At 36.5% G+C, this 20,273-nt stretch overlaps 1 protein-coding gene across 2 annotated transcripts in view; it reads right to left on the reverse strand.

The window, feature by feature from the left end:
* Window positions 1-20,273, reverse strand: part of HSD17B4 (hydroxysteroid 17-beta dehydrogenase 4) — a 114,308-nt gene that overhangs the window by 71,283 nt on the left and 22,752 nt on the right. For both annotated transcript variants that reach the window (XM_049873596.1, XM_049873597.1), the window contains exons 3-9: window positions 13,059-13,166; window positions 10,682-10,741; window positions 9,448-9,469; window positions 9,292-9,338; window positions 7,393-7,477; window positions 4,985-5,172; window positions 1,733-1,824 (exon numbers count right to left, since the gene is read on the reverse strand). In XM_049873596.1, the coding sequence (XP_049729553.1) occupies window positions 1,733-1,824; window positions 4,985-5,172; window positions 7,393-7,415 (303 nt within the window). In that variant the 5' untranslated portion in view covers window positions 7,416-7,477; window positions 9,292-9,338; window positions 9,448-9,469; window positions 10,682-10,741; window positions 13,059-13,166. The remainder of the gene's footprint in view (window positions 1-1,732; window positions 1,825-4,984; window positions 5,173-7,392; window positions 7,478-9,291; window positions 9,339-9,447; window positions 9,470-10,681; window positions 10,742-13,058; window positions 13,167-20,273) is intronic.

The following is a 20,273-nucleotide window of genomic DNA, read 5'->3' on the forward strand; positions in this document are numbered from 1 at the left end:
CCACATACTGGCTGTGTGATCCTGATCAAATTATTTAACTTCTCTAAACACAAGTCACCTCATTTGTAAACTACTATGAACAACATACATACTCCATGAAGTTACTGTGAAGGTTAGCCAATATAAATAGTAAAACTGCCTAGCATGTTGTGGGCTCAAAATAAACGTCCCTCTAGAAAGACTTAGTGAATAAAAAAGCATCAAAACCAAAAAAAAACAGAATTTGACTTAATAAACTAAACAGTCATTTAGTGAAACGGTTTTTATACATGGAAAACGCAAATGACCAAATACATTAACTGCCCTCCAGAAAGATAAAGTTATGTTCACTGCAATTTCTTTTAGAGGTCATTCAAAAAAATCGTTATAAGAAAATGTCGGATAGAAGTAAAATCTGTGTGCCTGAACTTACCACAAAAATCCCACATGAATACGACAGAAGAAAATGTATCCAGAGACAGCATATATCGTAATAGCTCTCGGCTCAAGGGTGTGGCTTTTTTTTCGTCTTTGTCTTTACATTAATATCCCCACATCTTTTATAATAGATCCAAATAGTCTTGACGCAATCAAAGTAGATAAAATCAAGAGTGGTTTGGATAATAACTGAGGAATACAGATACAATCTGCAAGCTCCTCTCAGGTTCTAGAAGCCAGGGCTGCAGCTAAGCCAAAAAATCTGTATCTGCCAATTTAGATCTCTATCAGAACTTTGCAAAGTGGCAAGTTACTTACAATGTTTAAAATAAGGTATTACACACACCTCTTACTAAATTTTGTCAATCTTGCATGCCAAATGATTCCTCGTTAAACACGTTCATGATAAATTAAGAGAAAATGGCAACATACAGAACTTCATCTGCAGCATGATCCTACTTAGGCATTTGTGTGTGTGTGTGTAAAACACATACTTAAAAAAAGACTATCTGTGTATAATGCATATCAATGACTGGAATACATAAAAATATTAACAGCAGTTTTATCTGGATGGCAGTAAAATAGATATTTTCTTCTATATAGTTTTCCGCATTTTTGGAATTTTATAAAAAGAGCATGTATTATTTTTGCTTACAGAAATAATAAATATCATTGTAAAAGATGAATAGTTTAAAAAATATTCCTTAAGAAAACAAGAGAGGGTCACGCCAAATTTTGAGCTTCAGATGCTATTATTAGTCTTCCCTCCTCTGTAAAGATTATAGTGATATCATAGCTAAAACTGGGGTTGACTGCTACGTACTAGGACATATGCTAGGGGTTTAAAAATGTGACTTCTAGTTGTCACAACAACCCCAAGGAAACTTAAAGCTCCGAGGTTAATCTGCCCGATATCCCAACAAGCCAGCAATTATAAGAACAAAAATTCAAAACCTGGCAGGATTGATTCTAAACCTCATACTTTATCTTTCCACTTGACCGTTCAGCTTCTCAAGCCAAGTAAGACTTTCTACCTTCGGCTAAACATATTAAACCAGTCACATTTTCATTTGGTAAGAATATTAGAAATGAAGAATTAAGGAAAAACAATTTATGAAGTTGCTGCTACTTTCTCAAAAAAGGACATTAGCTAACATTTGTTCCTTAATCATAACATATACATAATACTAAAAGAAATTCGACACAAGCGATGTGTGAACTGATATAAATTTTTATAAATACTAATTTTTAAACCATTTTTTATATTTAATTACACAAATATTGCTTTGGGAAGAAGCAGGAAGCTGCAAAATACCTCAAACAAGCTACCGTTTTCGTCACAACTCTCATGGCAAAGCCAAAGGACCAGGGGTGCCACATAATCCGGCTTCAGGCCTTCTAGAATATCTGAAATAAATAACAGAAAAAAAAAAGTTTATAAAAAATAACATATAAGTATTTAATCAATCATTTTACTTTCCCAATTTTACTTATAAAATTATAGATAATCCAGTGATTTTTTTTTTTTAATAACAACAAAATTAGATATCTATGACTACTATAACATTCAAAGCTTAAGGGAGAACTTCTTCACCCCAGTGGACACATTCCCAAAGCTCTTTCAAGCTTCTACTCTTGGAAGCATCAGACATACCTTTGCAAGACAGGTAACATGTTGTTCAGGAGATGAAACCTTAGAGCTGCCCAGGCAAAGACCAACGAGCAAAGCTGTACATAACATGAGAAACTTGGATACCATTCATTCCCAAAACTACTTTACTCCCCCAGCTGTATAACCAGAAGCTAGAAAACTACAAAACAACCCTGACAATTCTAATGGCAGTAAGATAATGATGTGAAAGGGCCTCGCAAGTACCACTGATGAGTAAGAGAGTGTAGGGAAATATTTTCCTACTGCATACTTTGCGTGAACAGCTTAGGAGAGCAGAAAAGTACTACAGCATGAGTATGAAAACCTGCATTTTAGTGCTGGCCCTGCCATATAGGCAATTTAGGACCCTGAGTACCTCACTCAACCCCACTGGACTTGTTTCTTCATCAGTAAGATGCCGATTAAAATGCTTTCCCTACCTATTTTACCAAGTGGTTCCAAGGCTCAAATGAGATACAATTTGAGACTATACCTTATAATCGATAAAGGAGCAAATAGATGCATAATTTGATTCTGCAATGACAGGATATAATTTGATATTAACATGACAGAGTAACAAAGATGGCATTTATAATCCCTATAAATTAAACAGAAGCTCCAAAAGAAGAATAAATAAGTAAAAGTCAAAAGAAATCTATTTTCAAAAGAGAAACAGGTTTAGACTACAATGGACTAGGCATGTTGCAATCGTAAAATGCATTACATAGAGAAGCTAACTATTGATTCAGAAAATAAAGAATGCAATCACAATGATAAGCAAGCACCAAGAGACTATCATGAGTAAATAGAGTAGATTTGGCAGAGGGGGAGAGGACGATTCCTGAAAGCAAAAAGGCAAAGGATGTATTAAATATTAGATTACATGCAGATGAAGAGTGAATGAACAAAGGCATGTTTAATGAAACTACTTAGAATTTAATATAAGGGACACGACACAGAAATACGAAAGAGAAGTTAAGAGAAATAAAAAACAAAATTAGGTCTAACATGTATCTAATTCACATGCAGAAAGAAGAGAAAGAATGGAGAAGTAATATTTTAAAAGATAAAGACTACACATCATCCAGAACTTATAAACCTAAACAAAACATAAACCATAATTCAAAGATCAAGAAACCACAGTGTAAGCCCAGCATAAAAACCTGTTGCTATCAAGTTAATTCCAACTCATGGTGACCCCATGTGTTACAGAGTAGAACTGCTCCATAGGGTTCTCTTGGTAGTAATCAGATCACTATACCTTTCTTCCACAACACTGCTGGGTGGCTGTGAACCTCCAAGGGACTGATTAAATAAACCTATGCCCAGATATATCAATGAAAGAACAGAACACAAAAGATGAAGAGAAGATCTTAAAAGCAGTCAGACAGAAAGGACAAATCCTGTACAAAGAAACTGTTTTGTACCATTTCAGAAAAGGTACTTTTAAAGTATTTTTGAGAATTTCTTTTTAGAAACATCTATTAAGACCAGTTAAAAACAACACAGTTCCCCACCAGTCAAGTTATTCCATTTATCACATAACTAAATAAATAGCATAGGTTCTAAATCACACATTATAAAGCACCTTTAAAATATTTTATATTTTCAAAGACCTACTTGATTTCAGGACTTACCATAAAACCACAGTAATCAAATATCATACCATTGGCAAAAGGACAGACACATAGATCAGTGGAAGAGAGTATCCAGGAATAAGCCATATGCAGACACATATGTGGTTAAATGATTTTCCACAAAAGTATAAATGCAACCAAACCAAGAATGAGGAATACTCTACAGGCCAAATGAGCTAGTTTTGACAACAATTAAATGGTTTAAAAAAAAAACAAACCCAAACCCACTATCATCAATTCCGACTCACAGTAACCCTACAGGACAGAATAGAACTGCCCCATAAGGTTTCCAGGGAGCAGACAGGAGATTTGAACTGCCAGCCTTTCGGTTAGCAGCTGAACACTTAACCACTGTGCCACCAGGGCTCCATTTCTTTTTTTTAAAGGAAGATGAATTATTATGTGTTAAGGAAAACTTAAGGTATGTAATAACAAAATGCCTATAGACCTAGTTTGGACTCTGAGTGGACTAAACCAGCTGTAAACAGACATTTTCTCAATTAGAAAATTTTAATACAGATTTGGTATTTAAAATAATAATAGTATAAAACCATAAGACTTCTATTATGGACTGAATTGGTATCCCCTAAAAATATGTGTTAAAATCCTAACCATTGTACTTATAAACATAACCCTGTTTGGAAATAGGGGTTTTCTTTTGTTATGTTAATGAGGTTATATCAAAAGAAGGTGGGTCCTAAACCCAATCACTTCAGAGTTATAAAAACAGCAGAATAGATAAAGACGCACAAAGTGGAAAGACACTATATGAGCACAGGCACACAAGGCTGATGCATCTACAAGTCCAGGAACTCCAAGGACTACTAGCTATTAGAAGTTAAAACAGACAAAGGACTACTGACTACCAGAAGTTAAAACAGATAAAGAAGGACCTCCCCCTAGAGCCACGCCCTGAGTTTGGACTTCGAGCCTCCCAGACTGTGAGAAAATAAATTTCTGTTCTTTAAAGAAACGCACTTGTGGTGCTTTTTGTTACGGCCGCACTAGGTAACTAAGATGCTATTATCCCAATTGTAAAATATATGCGTGTATGTCTATCTATAGAGAAAAACAACGAAGTTGACTTTAGTGTAGTAAAATTTGAGGTCATTTTTATTTCCTTATTTCTATATTTTCCAAAATTAACATATATACATGAAATGCTTTTGAAATTAGAAAGAAAAATAATTGTTTGAAGTATTCAAAAAATGAAATTTTTTGCAAAGCTCACTCCACACTGATTGGCAGGTAACAGCATTGAAAAATCTAAGCTACTTACCTTCTGGCAAAACAGTCTCAGTCATCCGTGATCCCGCAGCAGGGGCAATAGTGTTACAATGAATGTTGCTTTTCCTGCCTTCAATTGCAAGAGTATTTGATAGACCCAGAAGACCCAACTTTGCAGCACTATAATTTGCCTGGCCGAAGTTGCCATATATTCCTGAAGCTGATGAAGTCATAATGATCCTAAAAGGAAAATCAATCTTTTGATGTTTTGATAACACTCCAACTCTCTCTCTTTTATATTTATTTTTGATACTGTTACACCTATCAAAAGCAACTCTGTGTATAATCACTAGCACATTACAGTGATGATTCATATATCTAAAAAAATTATATTAATACAAAAGTGGTCTCCCAAAATCCTACCATAAAATTTAATCGTTTTGAAAAGTATTTTTTTAAGTATAAGAATGCATATTATCTATTAAAACCAACAATAAATGTTTATAAACATAAAACAAGTTAGCAATACATAAGTTAAAATCTTAGCAAGAAAGATGAAGCAGTTCTAATTCTCAGTCCTCATCACTCTGTCCCTCTTCCTTTCCGGATAAGTATCAAATGCCTCATATTAAAACAATGCCATCTGACAATCTGACCCAATCTGACTCTATTTTGACTAAGTAAATTATATCTAACTTACAAAAATGGTCAGGATCAGGATAACCTATAAATTTCCAAATGAGAACAGGTATTACAAATTATTTGCTTCCAGTAGATATGTGTGAGTCCCTGGGTGGTACAAAGAGTTTACCCTTGGCTACTAAGTGAAAGGTTGGAGCTGTGAATCCACCCAGAGCACCTTGAAAGAAAGGCCTGGTGATCTGCTTGGATGAAATGAAAACCAAAAGCCAAACCAGTTGCCACTGAGTTGATTCTGACTCATGGCGACCCTGTGTGTTTATCGCCATTAAAAACGTTATGGAGGGCATTTCTACACTGAAACATGTGGGGTTGCCATGAGTTGAACTCGATGGCAAAGAATTTGGTTTTTTGTTTTCAGATGTGTGTGACCCTTTAGTTAATAAGAATGACCCTGACAATAGATTGCATGGAGCTACTTACTAGCACTGCCACATCTGAGTCACTCATGTAGAACCAATCGTAAGAAGTCCTACAGTTTCCAAACAGTTTATAAAGACTAACTGATGCCTGACCGGAAACCCTGGTGGCATAGTGGTTAAGTGCTACGGCTGCTAACCAAGAGGTCAGCAGTTCAATTCTGCCAGGCGCTCCTTGGAAACTCTATGGGGCAGTTCTACTCTGTCCTATAGGGTCGCTATGGGTTGGAATCGACTCGACGGCAGCAGGTTTGGTTTTGGTTGGTGGATGCCTGACCAGTACAAGCTAGCAGGAAATAACCACTCATTTCTCCCCAGCTGGTCACTGAAGACAAAAAATGACATTTTGGTTAGAGAATGAAGTACATACAGCTGAATCCTCAAACTTCATTGTTTTTTTAAATGCAAGAGAGCAGCAAGATGATCAGTAATAATGAAAAGTAGAAGGCAAATGAAATATAAAACTGTCCAGCTAAACTGTAACTGAATGACACCATCTTACAAGAGGCCACATGCCAAGACTACCTTAAAAAAAACCTACACACATCTGGGGTCTTAAATGCTAGCAAGCGGCCATCTAAGATGCATAACTTGGTCTCAACTCAAAGGAGAACAAAGAACACCAAAGACACAAGGTAAATATGAGACCAAGAGACAGAAAGGGGCACATAAACCAGAGACTCCATCAGCCTAAGACCCAAAGAACTACATGGTGCCCAGCTACCACCGATCATTGCCCTGACAGGGAACACAACAGAGAACAGCTGATGGAACAGAAGAACAGTGGGATGCAGATCTTAAATTCTCATAAAAAGACCGGGCTTAATGGTCTGACTGAGACTGGAGAGACCCTGACAGTCAGGGTCCCTGGACCGTTTGATAGCCTGAGATTGGAACCATTCTTGAACCCAACTCTACAGACAGGGATTGGCCTGGACTATAAAATAGACAATGATGCTGGTGAGGACTGAACTTCATGGCTCAAGTAGACACGTTAAGACTATGCAGGCAACTCCTGTCTAGTGGTAAGATGAGAAGGAAGAGGGGTATAGGAGCTGGCTGAATGGACACAGGGAATACAGGGTAGAGAGGAGAAACGCGCTGTCTCATGAAGGGGAGAGCAGCTGGAAGTGCATGGCGGGGTGTGTATGGCTTTTTGTATGAGACTGGCTTGATTTGTAAACTTTCACCTCAAACACAATAATTTAAAAAAAAAAAAAAAGAGCCTAGATATATTGAAGAGATTTCTTACCCTCATTTCATAACACTTTTTTTAGAATATCACCTTTCCCTGTACACATACACATATTCACTCCCCCTCGACAGCCATATTCAACTCTACCTTCCGTAATTCTGTTTCTTCATGTGATCCCATGCTGCCCGGGTCACCTGGAACGAGCCCCGCAAATGAACTCTATGGATTAGATCTAAAGCAATAAGAAATTATTTTTATTATATACTTCCTGAAAAATTAGATAGGAGAGAGTCTCAGGCTCAACACAAGCAAAGGTTTACTTACACAAAGATGTTCCTTTTTTAACTAGCATTCAAAATCACCTATTACCACATCCCTCTCTGAGAATGCTTGCAACCATTTTTTATTTTGTTCCAATTATGCTAGGAATCAACGGTTCATACTGAAACTTACAACAGTGCTCTCTATAATTTATGATGCCAAAACCAAACCAATTGCCATGGAGTCAAAAATTATAGTTCCTGTATTATCTAAATATACTACTTCTAATTTATGCCTTCTTTATATATAAATTCACTGGTATGAATTTCCAAGAATTTTACATACATAATTGGCATATGACACTAACATTAGGTAAAACATAATCATAAATTACACAGCTCATCATCAAGAAGTACAAAATGCTCATTATATTCCTGTTTTTACCAGGGTTTGCAAATGAGTTGAGAGAGAGAGAAGCCTATTTGTTCTGAGATACTTAAGTCTAATTAATAGACAATCCAGGGAATAGTTCAGATAGACAAACAACTCTAGAATTAATTTTATTCTTTTAATCATCAAGACTTTTAACCAATCTTACTTATTGTTGTTTCATTCTAGAGCCTCAACAAATGTTTTCATGTGCATATTACAAGAGGAAGGAAGAGGGAAGAAAAAAGAAAGGGTAACTGGGAGAGGTGCACTGAGGATGGCACCAGAGAAGAGCAAACACCCTCACTTCACAAGAATTCCAAGGAAAGGACCAGCATAAGCTCCCCTTTGCCAATAAATCCTATCAGTCTGGGCTTCTCTTTCACCGTAGTATGTTATGAGAAGAGGACGCTAAAAGCTCTTTTTCGCTTAATTCTAAGTCAGAGATATTTTGCTTCTTCTAAAAGAACTTCTGGCATATTCCCCAGAAGCACACTCCATAACTGATGATATACTCACTTCAGTTGCCATGGCTGCCACTGTTCTCAGCCCCATTGTTTGTTTTAATTCTGTGGGCTAATGAAAGTGAGGGCAAAAAACCAAAAGCAAAAAAAAAAAAAAAAAACACACACACACACACTTTTTTTTCCCTGTGATTTGTTCATTATCTAAACTCAACCTTTCCTATCTGGCACCCCTAAAGGAAATCTTTCCTGTTTGTTAGATGCTTCAAAATGACATCCTGATTTTGTTCCATCCCGTTGTCAGATCTCCATCATTTTTAAAGCATCCCAGCTCCCTTTTATATACTGCACCTATTCTGGAAAAAAGAATCTGGGCAAGATAAGCATGCTGAAGACTACTGTAGTTGTTGTTGCTGTGTGGTGTCTAGTGGATTCCAGCTCATAGTGACCCTGTCGGACAGAGCAGAACTGCCCCCCATAGGGTTTCCTAGGCTGTAATCTTTGCGGGAGCAGATCGCCAGCCACTGGTGGGTTTGAACCACCGGACTTTTTGTTTAGCAACCAAGCCCTTAACGATTGCCACACCAGGGGAGTTAATAATGCTAGAAAACAATGACAATCTCTTAAAGAGACAAAGGGAAAAACAGACTGAAAGGGACAAAATCATTTTGGATAACTTCTGCCAAATGATTTAACATTTTTTAGTTACCAAATATTAAAAAAAGGCTACTTCCAACTATTGTTTTCAGTAATAAAGCTTGTTCATCATTTATATTAACAGCAGCAAAAGTAAGCAGAAGCAGGTTTTGCTTTAAATGTATAGATTTATCAAACATTAAAAAGGTTAAATGGACAGGTGTGTTCCACAGAGACATACATGAAAACAACTTACCCCAGTCTTCATCACTTGTCCTAGCAAAGGAACGATCCCTCAGAATCCTAAAACATTTATATTATACAGAGTAAGGAAAGAAGGGAGAGTGAAGTATACATTTTTAAAAAATTGGAGGGCATGCACATTACTAAAAATGCAAACAGAAATACTCACCCAGCATTGTTGACCACAATATCTGCAATAAAAAGATCCAAGTCATAAATACAAAAAAGCAAAACATTCCTTTGCATTTGCTTACAACTCACACTTCTTTCAGAATTGCTTTTTTACAGGGAAGTAAATATACCAGGTAGAGTACTCTTGAAATGAAATTTTATGACTACAGCCAAAAAAAAAATCTACAAGTATCACATTATATTAGCTCCTTCCTCTCAAATTCATATATCTAAATTTTTCCACCTCTACCTTCTGCTGAAATTCCAACAGCTTATTTACAAAATTACTTGCTGTACAACCCTTAGATTCTCAGGTGGTTGCCATAAGCAATTCCTCATTCAATCTCAAAATCCATTCAGAAATTTAAAAGTTCAAAAAATTTTTCCCCGCCACTCCAAAGTCATAAGCCCAGAAAAGGAACCATTAGAGTTAGAAACTGATGCTCTATGATATTCTCACTATGTAAAGAAAAGAATTATTTTTTTAAGGTTTAACTGCCATCTTGTGGCTATTTTTACCTTATGACTTTACACACTTGTGGCCTCCTCTACCTCTCTGTCAGCTGATATGTGAACACCTCTCTGACTTCAACCAAACAAAATTAGAAAAATACATAAGCTAGACAAAAAAGGGGAAGCACATTCAAATTACAAAAATAAACATTTTTCAGATTATAAACATATTAGACTTATCTGTAATAATGTTCCCCTCTATTAATTCAATAATTTTTTGTTGAAAGTATGGGACTAAACCAGAAAAATTAGCTAAGGAATGAACTGAAAGGATTTGAAAAATTTCTTAAAAAAAAATTTTTATATATAATTCATCTTAATCTGCAAAATACTGAATCACTTTAATCTAAATCATTATAATTATCCAAAAGACCCGCTCAGTTCTCTATTCCCAAACTATTGACTTATTTTTTTATTTTATAAACATACCTGGGGTTTAACTAAATTATTATAAAAAAGGTCACTAAGAGAATGCATGCAAGTTTTTTAAAGCACTTAAAGTGCACAAAACCATGTTTAAAAAAAACCATATAAAAATTGTTACCTCAAGCTCTTTGTGGAATATGGTAGGGTTATAAAATAATTAATTTGCAAAACAAATCTAAAAATGTGATTAACAAGAAAGAACAAATTGTTAATAAACAAAGATAAAATCAACAGTATTTTATCAAGAAGGCAGAAGCTGCTCTGTAAGGACCACAAACTCAAAGAAACATCACCTATTCTTCCAAAGGCATCCAATGCTGTCTTCACAATCTTCTCTCCTGCTTCCACTGTATCTGAGGCAAAGAGAAATTAGTACAAAACATCAGTTCTCTCTCTCACAAACAACCTCCAAGTTCTGTGTATCAGAACACATGACAGACACTATTCATCCAACAGAACTAATTCCAAAAAAAAATAAATAAACTTATATTGTGGGCATATAACAAATCAAAATACAGATGGTCTAAAGTAACAGAAGAAATTTAGCCCCTAAGACAACTCTTTACAAATAAAAAGGAGAGGGATGAATAAGAAAATACTTGGCAAACATTACCTAAAACAGCACTGTCCACTATAACTTTCTGTAATGATGGAAAAGAGCCCCTAGATGGCATACCTGTTAAACGCTTGACCACTAGCCAAAAGGCTGGTGGTATGAACCCACCTAGAGGTGCCTCTAGGAAGACTGGCCTGGCAACCTACTTCCAAAAAGTCACGGCCTTGAAAACCATATGGAGCCGTTCTATTCTGCACAATGGGGTCACCACGAATCGGAATCAATGTGGCCAGTGCAAGAGACCAACTGAAGGCTTAATCTCATTTAATTCATATTTAGTTTTAAAGAGTCACACCGATACTTTCCCCTAAGGATGCAAATCAGAGTTTGGGGAGAGGGAGGCCAGGTAAGGAGATGCATGTATAATTTGCAAAAGCACATTCAATGTCATCTAACTACATATGAAAAACAGCCCTACTGCTTTTGCAATACTAACTACAGAAAGTAAAGTTCAACAAGATCTCATGGCTTGGTTATTTTCTGCTAATCAGCAATTCTGAGTGCAAAGGGCTCACACTCCTACTGTTGTGTGCCAAATGGTCTGCTGTCAACTCAGCATCACCACTGCCTCTTTCTATATTCTCTGCAATCACCAGGGAGGAGACAGAAAATTTATTCCTTCCCCTGGAATCCTTATGATCCTGAGTTAGGTCGGCAAATACAAGATACTCACGTAGAAGGTGGCTAAGTATGAGAAGCCTACAGATGTAGGCAATCTTGTGAGCAGACAGATGGCAGATGTGAGACTGACAGCACATTCAGGCGAGCTCTTGAGAATGAAAACCACCTGCTGCAGGCTGAGACGCTCTGCCGCAGCTTCCCTGACCGTGGCTTACCTAGCCCTTCCAATAGTTGTGTACACCTCTAATTCCCTATATTAAAGCCCTTCACACTTGGAAAACCCAGAAGGGCTTCTGTTTTCCTGACTGAACTCTGACTGATACAGGTTGTACAACAGAACCGTGGGGGAGAATGGGGAAACTGGTATTTTCATCTTTATAAAACGGGTTTTTTAAACCTGGGACCTGGGTTTAAAAAAACTGAAAACACCTCTCTAGAGCACCAATGTGAAAAGAAAATATGAAAATGTCTGTCATCTTATTTACTCTAAAATGCAAAACAAACCATGTCCTATTTCCTTTCCCTTAAAATTTCAAAATGAAGTCACTCGCAATCTAATTTTATCCCTGGCCAATAAAAACAATTTTGGTTTGCAGGAAAATCAGTAATCACTAGCTTTTTAATGTAAATCTGATTGACCAGGTTCCTTAAAAATAACATTAAGATTAAGGCAACAAATGAAAAGGTTGTATTTCCTGTTTTTCTCCTGACTTTATTTTAATGCCTAACTATACTGACTCTAGAGTCCCTGGATGGTGCAAATGGTCAAGCACTCAACTACTAGCCAAAAGATGGCAGTTTGAACCCACCGAGAGGCACCTCAGAAAACAGGCCTGGCGATCTGCTTCTGAAAGGTCATAGCCCTGGAAACCCTATGGAACAGTTCTACTCCGCATACTTGGGGCTGCTGCCACGCATGGGAATCAACTGAACAGTAACAATAACAATATGTTGACTCGTACATTTTTAAAAAGGTTAGAAGGTTACATACAACGGTGATTACTTGTACGGAATGTAATATGCACGCTGGGTATAGGAAGGGGACATTTTACTTCTTATATTCTATTACTTCAGTTTTTCTAAAAAACTATTTTAAAAAGGCAAATATATTATTCTGTAAAAATGTATAAAACCTTTTAACTAAAACAGGTTTTCTGAGAACTAAAACATACCCATATCCATATATACAATGTTATTGATTATATCATGCACTCATTAATTTAAAAAAAACTAAATAAGCAACAGAAAAAGGTTAGAATCACGTGAAATAAACTCTAGTAAAAGTTTAAAAATTTTTCACGTTAGAATTTCTCACAATGTAATTTCATAATTACACTGGAATGCTGAGATACTTGTTCAGTGTTTATTAATGTGAGCAAAAGCATTAGCTGAAGAAAAATAAAAGAAATAGTCTATTCTTTCAAATACCATACCATAGCTGGCCACTGCTTTTCCACCTTTCCTTCTTATTTCTTCAACAACTTTATCAGCAGCTAAGGAGCTTTTACCATCTCCTTTAACGTCTCCTCCTATATCATTCACTGCAATGTAAAAACAACAACTTTAAAAAAAAAACTTAAAAATGTGGTTAATTATTACTTAATCACACCATAATTTCTAGGCCTTCAAAATATGAGTTGGAATTGAAATTCTACTTACTAGTGTATTTCTTTAGTCATTTGCTCAATTGCCTCCCACCCTACCCTACCCACACCTTGCTAAACACACCGTCAGATACGCACTTTGAAAACATGCCTTTATTTTTAAATAGAGATTAAGGAGAAAAAGCAAAAATACTTAAAAAACACAGGTTCATATCATAAAATTTCTAACTTTGCAATGCTTTTCCTTTTTCGGAAAGAGAAAAAAATGATTCAACCACTTTTCAGCAAAAAACAAAAAACGTGAAAATCCCTTTAGGTTTAAACACACAATTTGAATTTTCTTCTGTATCATAAAAGCCTCTGCTTATGGTAAAGAACCAGTATGATTTTAAACTATTAAACAGGTACACATTTGTAAATTTTCACAGAACACAAGGTGTCATGGTCTGGAAAGAAAGAAATAAAAAATATTTCTTTAAAGAAATTAAAAATAAAATACAGAACTAAAATGTATTCAGTCATTAATTTATACCATGCTCCATCTTTATATATTTAACTACTGACCACACTTTCCACCTAATACCTCCCTATACCTAATCATATACTTACAAAAGGTCTCCTTAGATGAAAACAATTTTGGTTCTCATGATCAGATAATAAACATTCAATGAGCCCTTACAATTTGCAAGGAAATCACCAGAGGTACACAGAGATGTGTGAGAATGGCACCTGCCCTCAAAAAGTTTATAATCTATTGAAAGTTAAGTATGTGATAACTACAGTAACGCACAGATTTTAGGATAAAGCATGTAAACTAAACGTCAACACAACTAAATACAGGTAGTCCCTGACTTACAATGTATTTCAGTTACAAAGAATCACACTTACAACCATACTTTTTTTGTGTGTGTACATCTTATCTCTTGCTTGCTGAAAGCGAAGAGGACTTAAACACAAATCAAACAAAAATCCTCACAACTGGATCAATAAGTAACGTAACGATAAATGGAGAAAAGACTGACATTGTCAAGGGTTTCATTTTACTTGGATCCAAAATCAATGCCCATGGAAGCAGCCAGTAGTCAGAAAATCAAAAAAAGTATTATTACATTGGGCAAATCTGCTACAAAAGACCCTTTAAAATCTTAAAAAGCAAAGATGTTACTTTGAGGACTAAGGTGCATCTGACTCAAGCCATGATATTCTCAATCACCTCATACACTTGTGAAAGCTGGACAATGAATAAGGAAGGCCAAGGAAGAATTGATGCCTTTTAATTACGGTGCTGACAAAGAATACTGAATGTATCACAAACTGCCAGAAGAATAAACAAGTCTGTCTTGGAAGAAATACAGCCAGAGTGCTCCCTGGAAGCGAGGATGGTAAGACTTCGTCTCACATACTTTGGACATGTTATCAAGAAGGACCAGTCCCTGGAGAAGGACATCATGCTTGGTAGGGGGTCAGAGAAAAAGAGGAAGCCCCCGACAAGATGGACTGACACAGTGGCTACAACAATGGGCTCAAATGTAACGACTGTGAGGACGGTTTGGGACCAGGCAGTGTTTTGTTCTGTTGTTAACAGTCACTATGAGTCAGAACCAAGTTGATGACACCTAACCACATCATCAGTAATGTGTACTACATACAAAGTTGCAGCACATAATTTGCTGATATCATCACATCTGTAAGTTTATATGTCATGTTTCCAACCCCAAACAAAAATAAAGATCATATTTATAAAAATACTGATAATAAAAGGCATTAATAGCCCTAAAATATCCTTTTAACCTGGAACTGAAGCCACTCTGGAGGTCACCTTTCAGTCAAATAACAGATTGGCTTATAAAATAAACAATAACACCCATGAGGAAAGTGTTCCTTTGAACAATCAATTACGCAAGACCAAACAGTCAACATTTACTCAAAAGCAAAGTTGAGAAAGCAAGGAAAGGCAGAGATACTGGGCGGACGGAAATGGGACAGGTGGGGTGGAAACGGTTAAGAGTGCTAACACATTAGGGGGATTGTAACCAATGTCATAGAACAGTTTGTGTATGAGTTGTTGAATGGGAATCTAATTTGCTGTGTAAAGTTTCACTTAAAACATAATAAAATATTCAGAAAATAAAAATATAAATAAATAAATAATAATGAAAACTAAAAAAAAAAAAAAAGAGGTATTCAACTTACATCAGAACCAACTTACAGGGGAATCATCAGAACAGAACCCCGTTGTAAGTCGGGGACCACCTGTAATAGGGACAAGTGACAATCAAAGCTAATTTACACACAATAATTTGACACAAAATTTACAAAATAACATGCAAAAAATAATGAAAAGATATTATACATCAATGCCAAATAATTTTTAAAAAAAAGAAAATTTAAGACAAATACTTGGGAAAAAGAATGAACAATTCACACTGAATTTTTGTAGCATTATTGCATAAATCAATTTTGGGAGTATAACAATAAAAAACAATTAATAGTTAATAAATGGCATGGTGGTATATATCAAGTTTAAAATCTTTTAATATTACCAAAGTGATGATTGCCACATATAAAAAAAAGGTTTTTTTCTTCTTCTTCCAAAGAATGGCTCTTTTTTTGATTGGCATGGGGGTTGCAAGTGGGGTTGGGTTGTGAATGAGGTAGACATGATACAGAGAAAAAGCAATACCTAGCAACACTTAAATGAGCCAAGTCAGTTTTTACCTTTTTTTTTTTTTTTAAAGAAAATTAGTTTTCCAAAACGTAGACCAGGATATACTTTTTTTCCTAACAATAGTTTTATCAGCCTTACTGCAAAAATAAATACATGCTGCTAAGACACAAAATAAGGTAAAGAAAGGGATCATAATTGAGGGCCCCAGACAGTACAGGAGAAAAATGTAGAACAAAATTCAAATTCACAAAAAAAGACCAGACTTATTGGTCTGACAGAGACTGCAAGAACCCCCAAGACTATGGCCCCCAGACACCTTGCTAACTCCGAACTGAAGCCACTCCAGAAGCCCACTTTTCAGCCAAAGATTAGACAGGCCTATAAAACAAACAATAACACATATGAGGAACGTGTTTCTTGGTTCAATCAAATATATGGGACCAATGGGCAACACCTGCCCAAAAGCAGATACATGAAGGCAAGAAGGGACAGGAAAACTGGACAAATGGACATAGAGAGCCCAAGGTAGAAAGCGAATAGCGGAGAGTGCTGACACAACGTGGGGATTGCAACCAATGTCACCAAACAATTAGTACATAAAATTTTGAATGAGAGACAAATTTGTGCTGTAAACTTTCACCTAAAACACAATAAAATTAAATAACAGGAAAAGGTTTACATTATCCTTTGGGATAAAAAAAAAAGGATAAAATTTTCTAAAGACTGAATTCCTATTAATTGTCCATTCCTATGCAATCACTCAAACGCCAGGAAACAAGTGAAAAAAAAAAATCAAGATTTTAAAACATGCAGTTCCCAGTCTTTTATGACCCTTTTTAAGTAAACACAGGAAAGCTCAAAAGCAAACTGGCAAATGCAGTATTTAAGTAAAGAATTATTCGATTGTGCGATGAAACACCACCCCCAAGTGGAAATTGTAAAAAGTCCAGCAAAACAAGTAAGCACTAAGGCCTAGATAATTTATTGCGATCAATGATATGCAGTGAAACAATAGCAACGTTATTTATTCAAAACAAGCCTCAACATTGTTGTTGCTGATGGGCTCCATCAAGTCAATCCTGATTCACAGCAGCCCTAAATGACAGAGTAGAACTGCCCTGTAGGGTTTCCTAAGCTGTAAGCTTTACAGTCAGGAGCTCTGGTGGCACAATGGTTAAAGCGCTTAGCCGCTAACCTAAAGGTCAGTGGCTCAAACCTACCAGCCACTCCACAGGAGAAAAACGTGGCAGTCTGCTTCTGTAAAGATTTACAGCCCTGGAAACCCTATGGGCAGCTCTGCTCTGTCCTACGGGTCGTTATGAGTCAGAGTCAACTTGATGTCAGTGGGTTTTTTATATAAGAAATGATAAAACCAGCCACTCCACCCAAACGAGTAGCTTTAAAATACGGTAAGACATGGTCAGATTTTTATAAACGCTAAGAGTGTGATAGTTAAGGATAGAGGATAGTCTTTTCAGCTGAAATCATCAAAATATTCCAAAATGTGATATGCATGTAAATCCTCATATAAAATCCAGTTCATAGTTCTGAGTTTCCTTTTTTTTAAGACCCGAAATATTTTGCCTATTTCTGTCATTTTGGATAATCTATTAAAGACCACAGAAATTTTTTCCTAACAATTCATCCCCACAATTTTATTAAATACCTGCTGTATGTCAACCACTAGAGTGAGGGCATAAAGATCCAAGGCATTCTAAAACTTACTTTGTTGTTGTTGTTACCTGCCATTGAGTTGGCCCTCGACTCATGGCGACCCCACGTGTTACAGAGTAGAACTGCTCCGTAGTGTTTTCCTGGCTGTAGTCTTTACCAAAGCAGTTCACCAGGCCTTTCTTCTGCAGAGCCACGGAGTGGATTCAAACCATCAACCCTTCGGTTAACAGTTCTATTCTGTTGTCCCACAGTGTTGCTGTGAGTCAAAATTGACTCCGTGGTACCTAACAACAACTTATAGTAAGCAACATTTGAGCACTAGTAAGATGTCCTTGTATTTTCATGGACATATTGGTCATTTCTAGCTCTTATTGTTTTGCCTGTTTAAAACCTTTGTTGTTTTATTTGGGGTGTTTGTCTTTCGCATAGATTTATACACTTCCTTTTTTTTTACTTATAAAAGATTTTAATCCTTTGCCATGTGTTACAAAGCATAAATTTCTTCAGTGAAACGTTGAAAGAGAAATGTCACACCTAAGCATCAATATCACTTGATGAGTATTATGTACATTACCCTTTCAGTGTTTTCTTATGTAAACCAGACTGAGAAACCTGAATTTGTCTTTAATAATCCTATTTCCTGTACAGGTCTTCCTGCTAAGAACTAGTTATCTTGTCTTTCTCTCTGTCCTTCACCCTACCCTTCAGGTAAGTGAAATTACCACACTTTCCACGCTGCAGTTACATCATAGCTGGTAAAGCTGAGTCTTAAATCTCTGCTATCTGATGCCAGTCTATGCTTTTAATCACAACGTGATACTGACAGGTGAGCATTAGGGTGAAAGTTCACTACACCTGTAGTTACATCAGGCTTCAAATGCTGACTCTGCTGATTAATTCCATGACCCCTCTGAATCTTCATAGCTGTCCTATCTAACTTCTGTGATTATGGTGAGGATTAGATGCTATAAAAAATTAAAGCCTTTTGTGATGCTAGAACCCATCTATCTTCTTTGTGCTCACATCCTCAAGATAAAACCTAATATTCACAGAACTGGATATGGTTCACCTATTGAGGAAACCTCAAAACTACTGAAACCTCAGCACCTACTTCAGATATGTGCAAACACTTCCAGAAAGATGTAACTTATATAAAACCAAATGCCCCTTGTTACAGTATCAGCCAAAAGCTTAACAGTTCTTACACCCAGATTTAAATTGTCCACAATACTTGATATTATAGAATATAAAAGATACCAATTATATTAACATGAAGTTAGAGAATATCTAAAATGATGTTCTCTGATTTGGGGCTTGGCCAATGAAACATGAGTGGAAGTGGCATGCCACTTCGAAACAGAAGTTTCAAGAGCCACCAAGTGGTTCCACCATTGTTATTTTCCCTTTGCTCCAAGAATGGCAATGTCTCAAATAGGAGCCGCTCCTTCAGCTGGGATCCAGAAATTTCCTAGTAGGAAGATACGAGGCACAGCAGAGCTGATCAGAAGCTGAAATGTCACACAGCATGAAGTAATCCCTTATAATTGTAAACTACTGAGATTAGAGGTTCTTTGTCACCCCAACATAAACCTGCAAAAACTTACTTATACAGCAAATGAGCTACTCTATTTCTCAAGGTCTTAATTCTTACTGGACTCTGAGATAGTCATAGCATTATTTCACTGATCACTTTTCCACAGACAAGATACTCTGAAGTGTCAAAACATCCTGTTTGTTCATTCCTCTTTACTGTTTTTTGTTTACTAAGGCAAAAATTATGCTGAACACACAAAAAAATTAATAGAAGGTAAACGCTAGTCCACGTGACGCAGAGCCACTGCTGGAGCTGCCACCACCAGCCGGCAACCCGGCATCGGCCCCACCTACTCTCCTGGACTGGCACCAGCACCTGCTGCAATACCATCCCTACCACCAAAGGCAATGAGAGAATACTGGACTCACCGTTCCTGTTTATCTTTTTCTTGTTTGACTCGAAGACTCCTAATCTGAACTTAACATGTTCAAAGGTAACAGATAAGTATGGAAAACTGACCCACGCAAACAATGAATAAGCTAAATTTCTATCTTAGTCACAACAAAAAATAAAAATGTATTCAACCAATCTCACAAACACACCAGTCCCTCCCCGAAAAAGGCTACATCAACAATAAAAGAACCAATAAATAAGGTATCTTTTTTGCACAAGGCAATATTCTAGTGCCTTTAAACCCACCGCTGACAAGTCGATTCTGACTCACAGCGACCCCACAGGGTTTTCAAGGCTGTAAATCCCTGTGGAGGCTGACTGCCACATCTTTCTCCCATGGAGCTGTGGCTGGTTTTAAACCACAGACCTTTCGGTTAGCAGTTGATCACTTTAACCACTGCACCACCAAGGCCCCTTCTAGTTCCTTTAGGAGACATAAAAGATAAGATCACTGCACTTATGGAAATGAGTAAGAAGATGTAAATAAATGAAAAGTTGTAAGAAAAACATTAAGAACTAAATAAACCCAGTGCCGTCGAGTCGATTCCGACTCATAACTATAGCAATATATTTAAAAAAAAAAAAAAAAGAACAGTAACAGGATATATCTTTAGGCTCTGATATGAAATACTCTTGGGAAGAGGGCTTGAAATGCACCCCCTAATCAAATAACACAATGTCAAAATTTGTCCTTGCCATAAGAAGCAGACTGGAT

The sequence above is a fragment of the Elephas maximus genome, chromosome 2 (assembly GCF_024166365.1).
Source record: "Elephas maximus indicus isolate mEleMax1 chromosome 2, mEleMax1 primary haplotype, whole genome shotgun sequence".
Taxonomy (NCBI): domain Eukaryota; kingdom Metazoa; phylum Chordata; class Mammalia; order Proboscidea; family Elephantidae; genus Elephas; species Elephas maximus.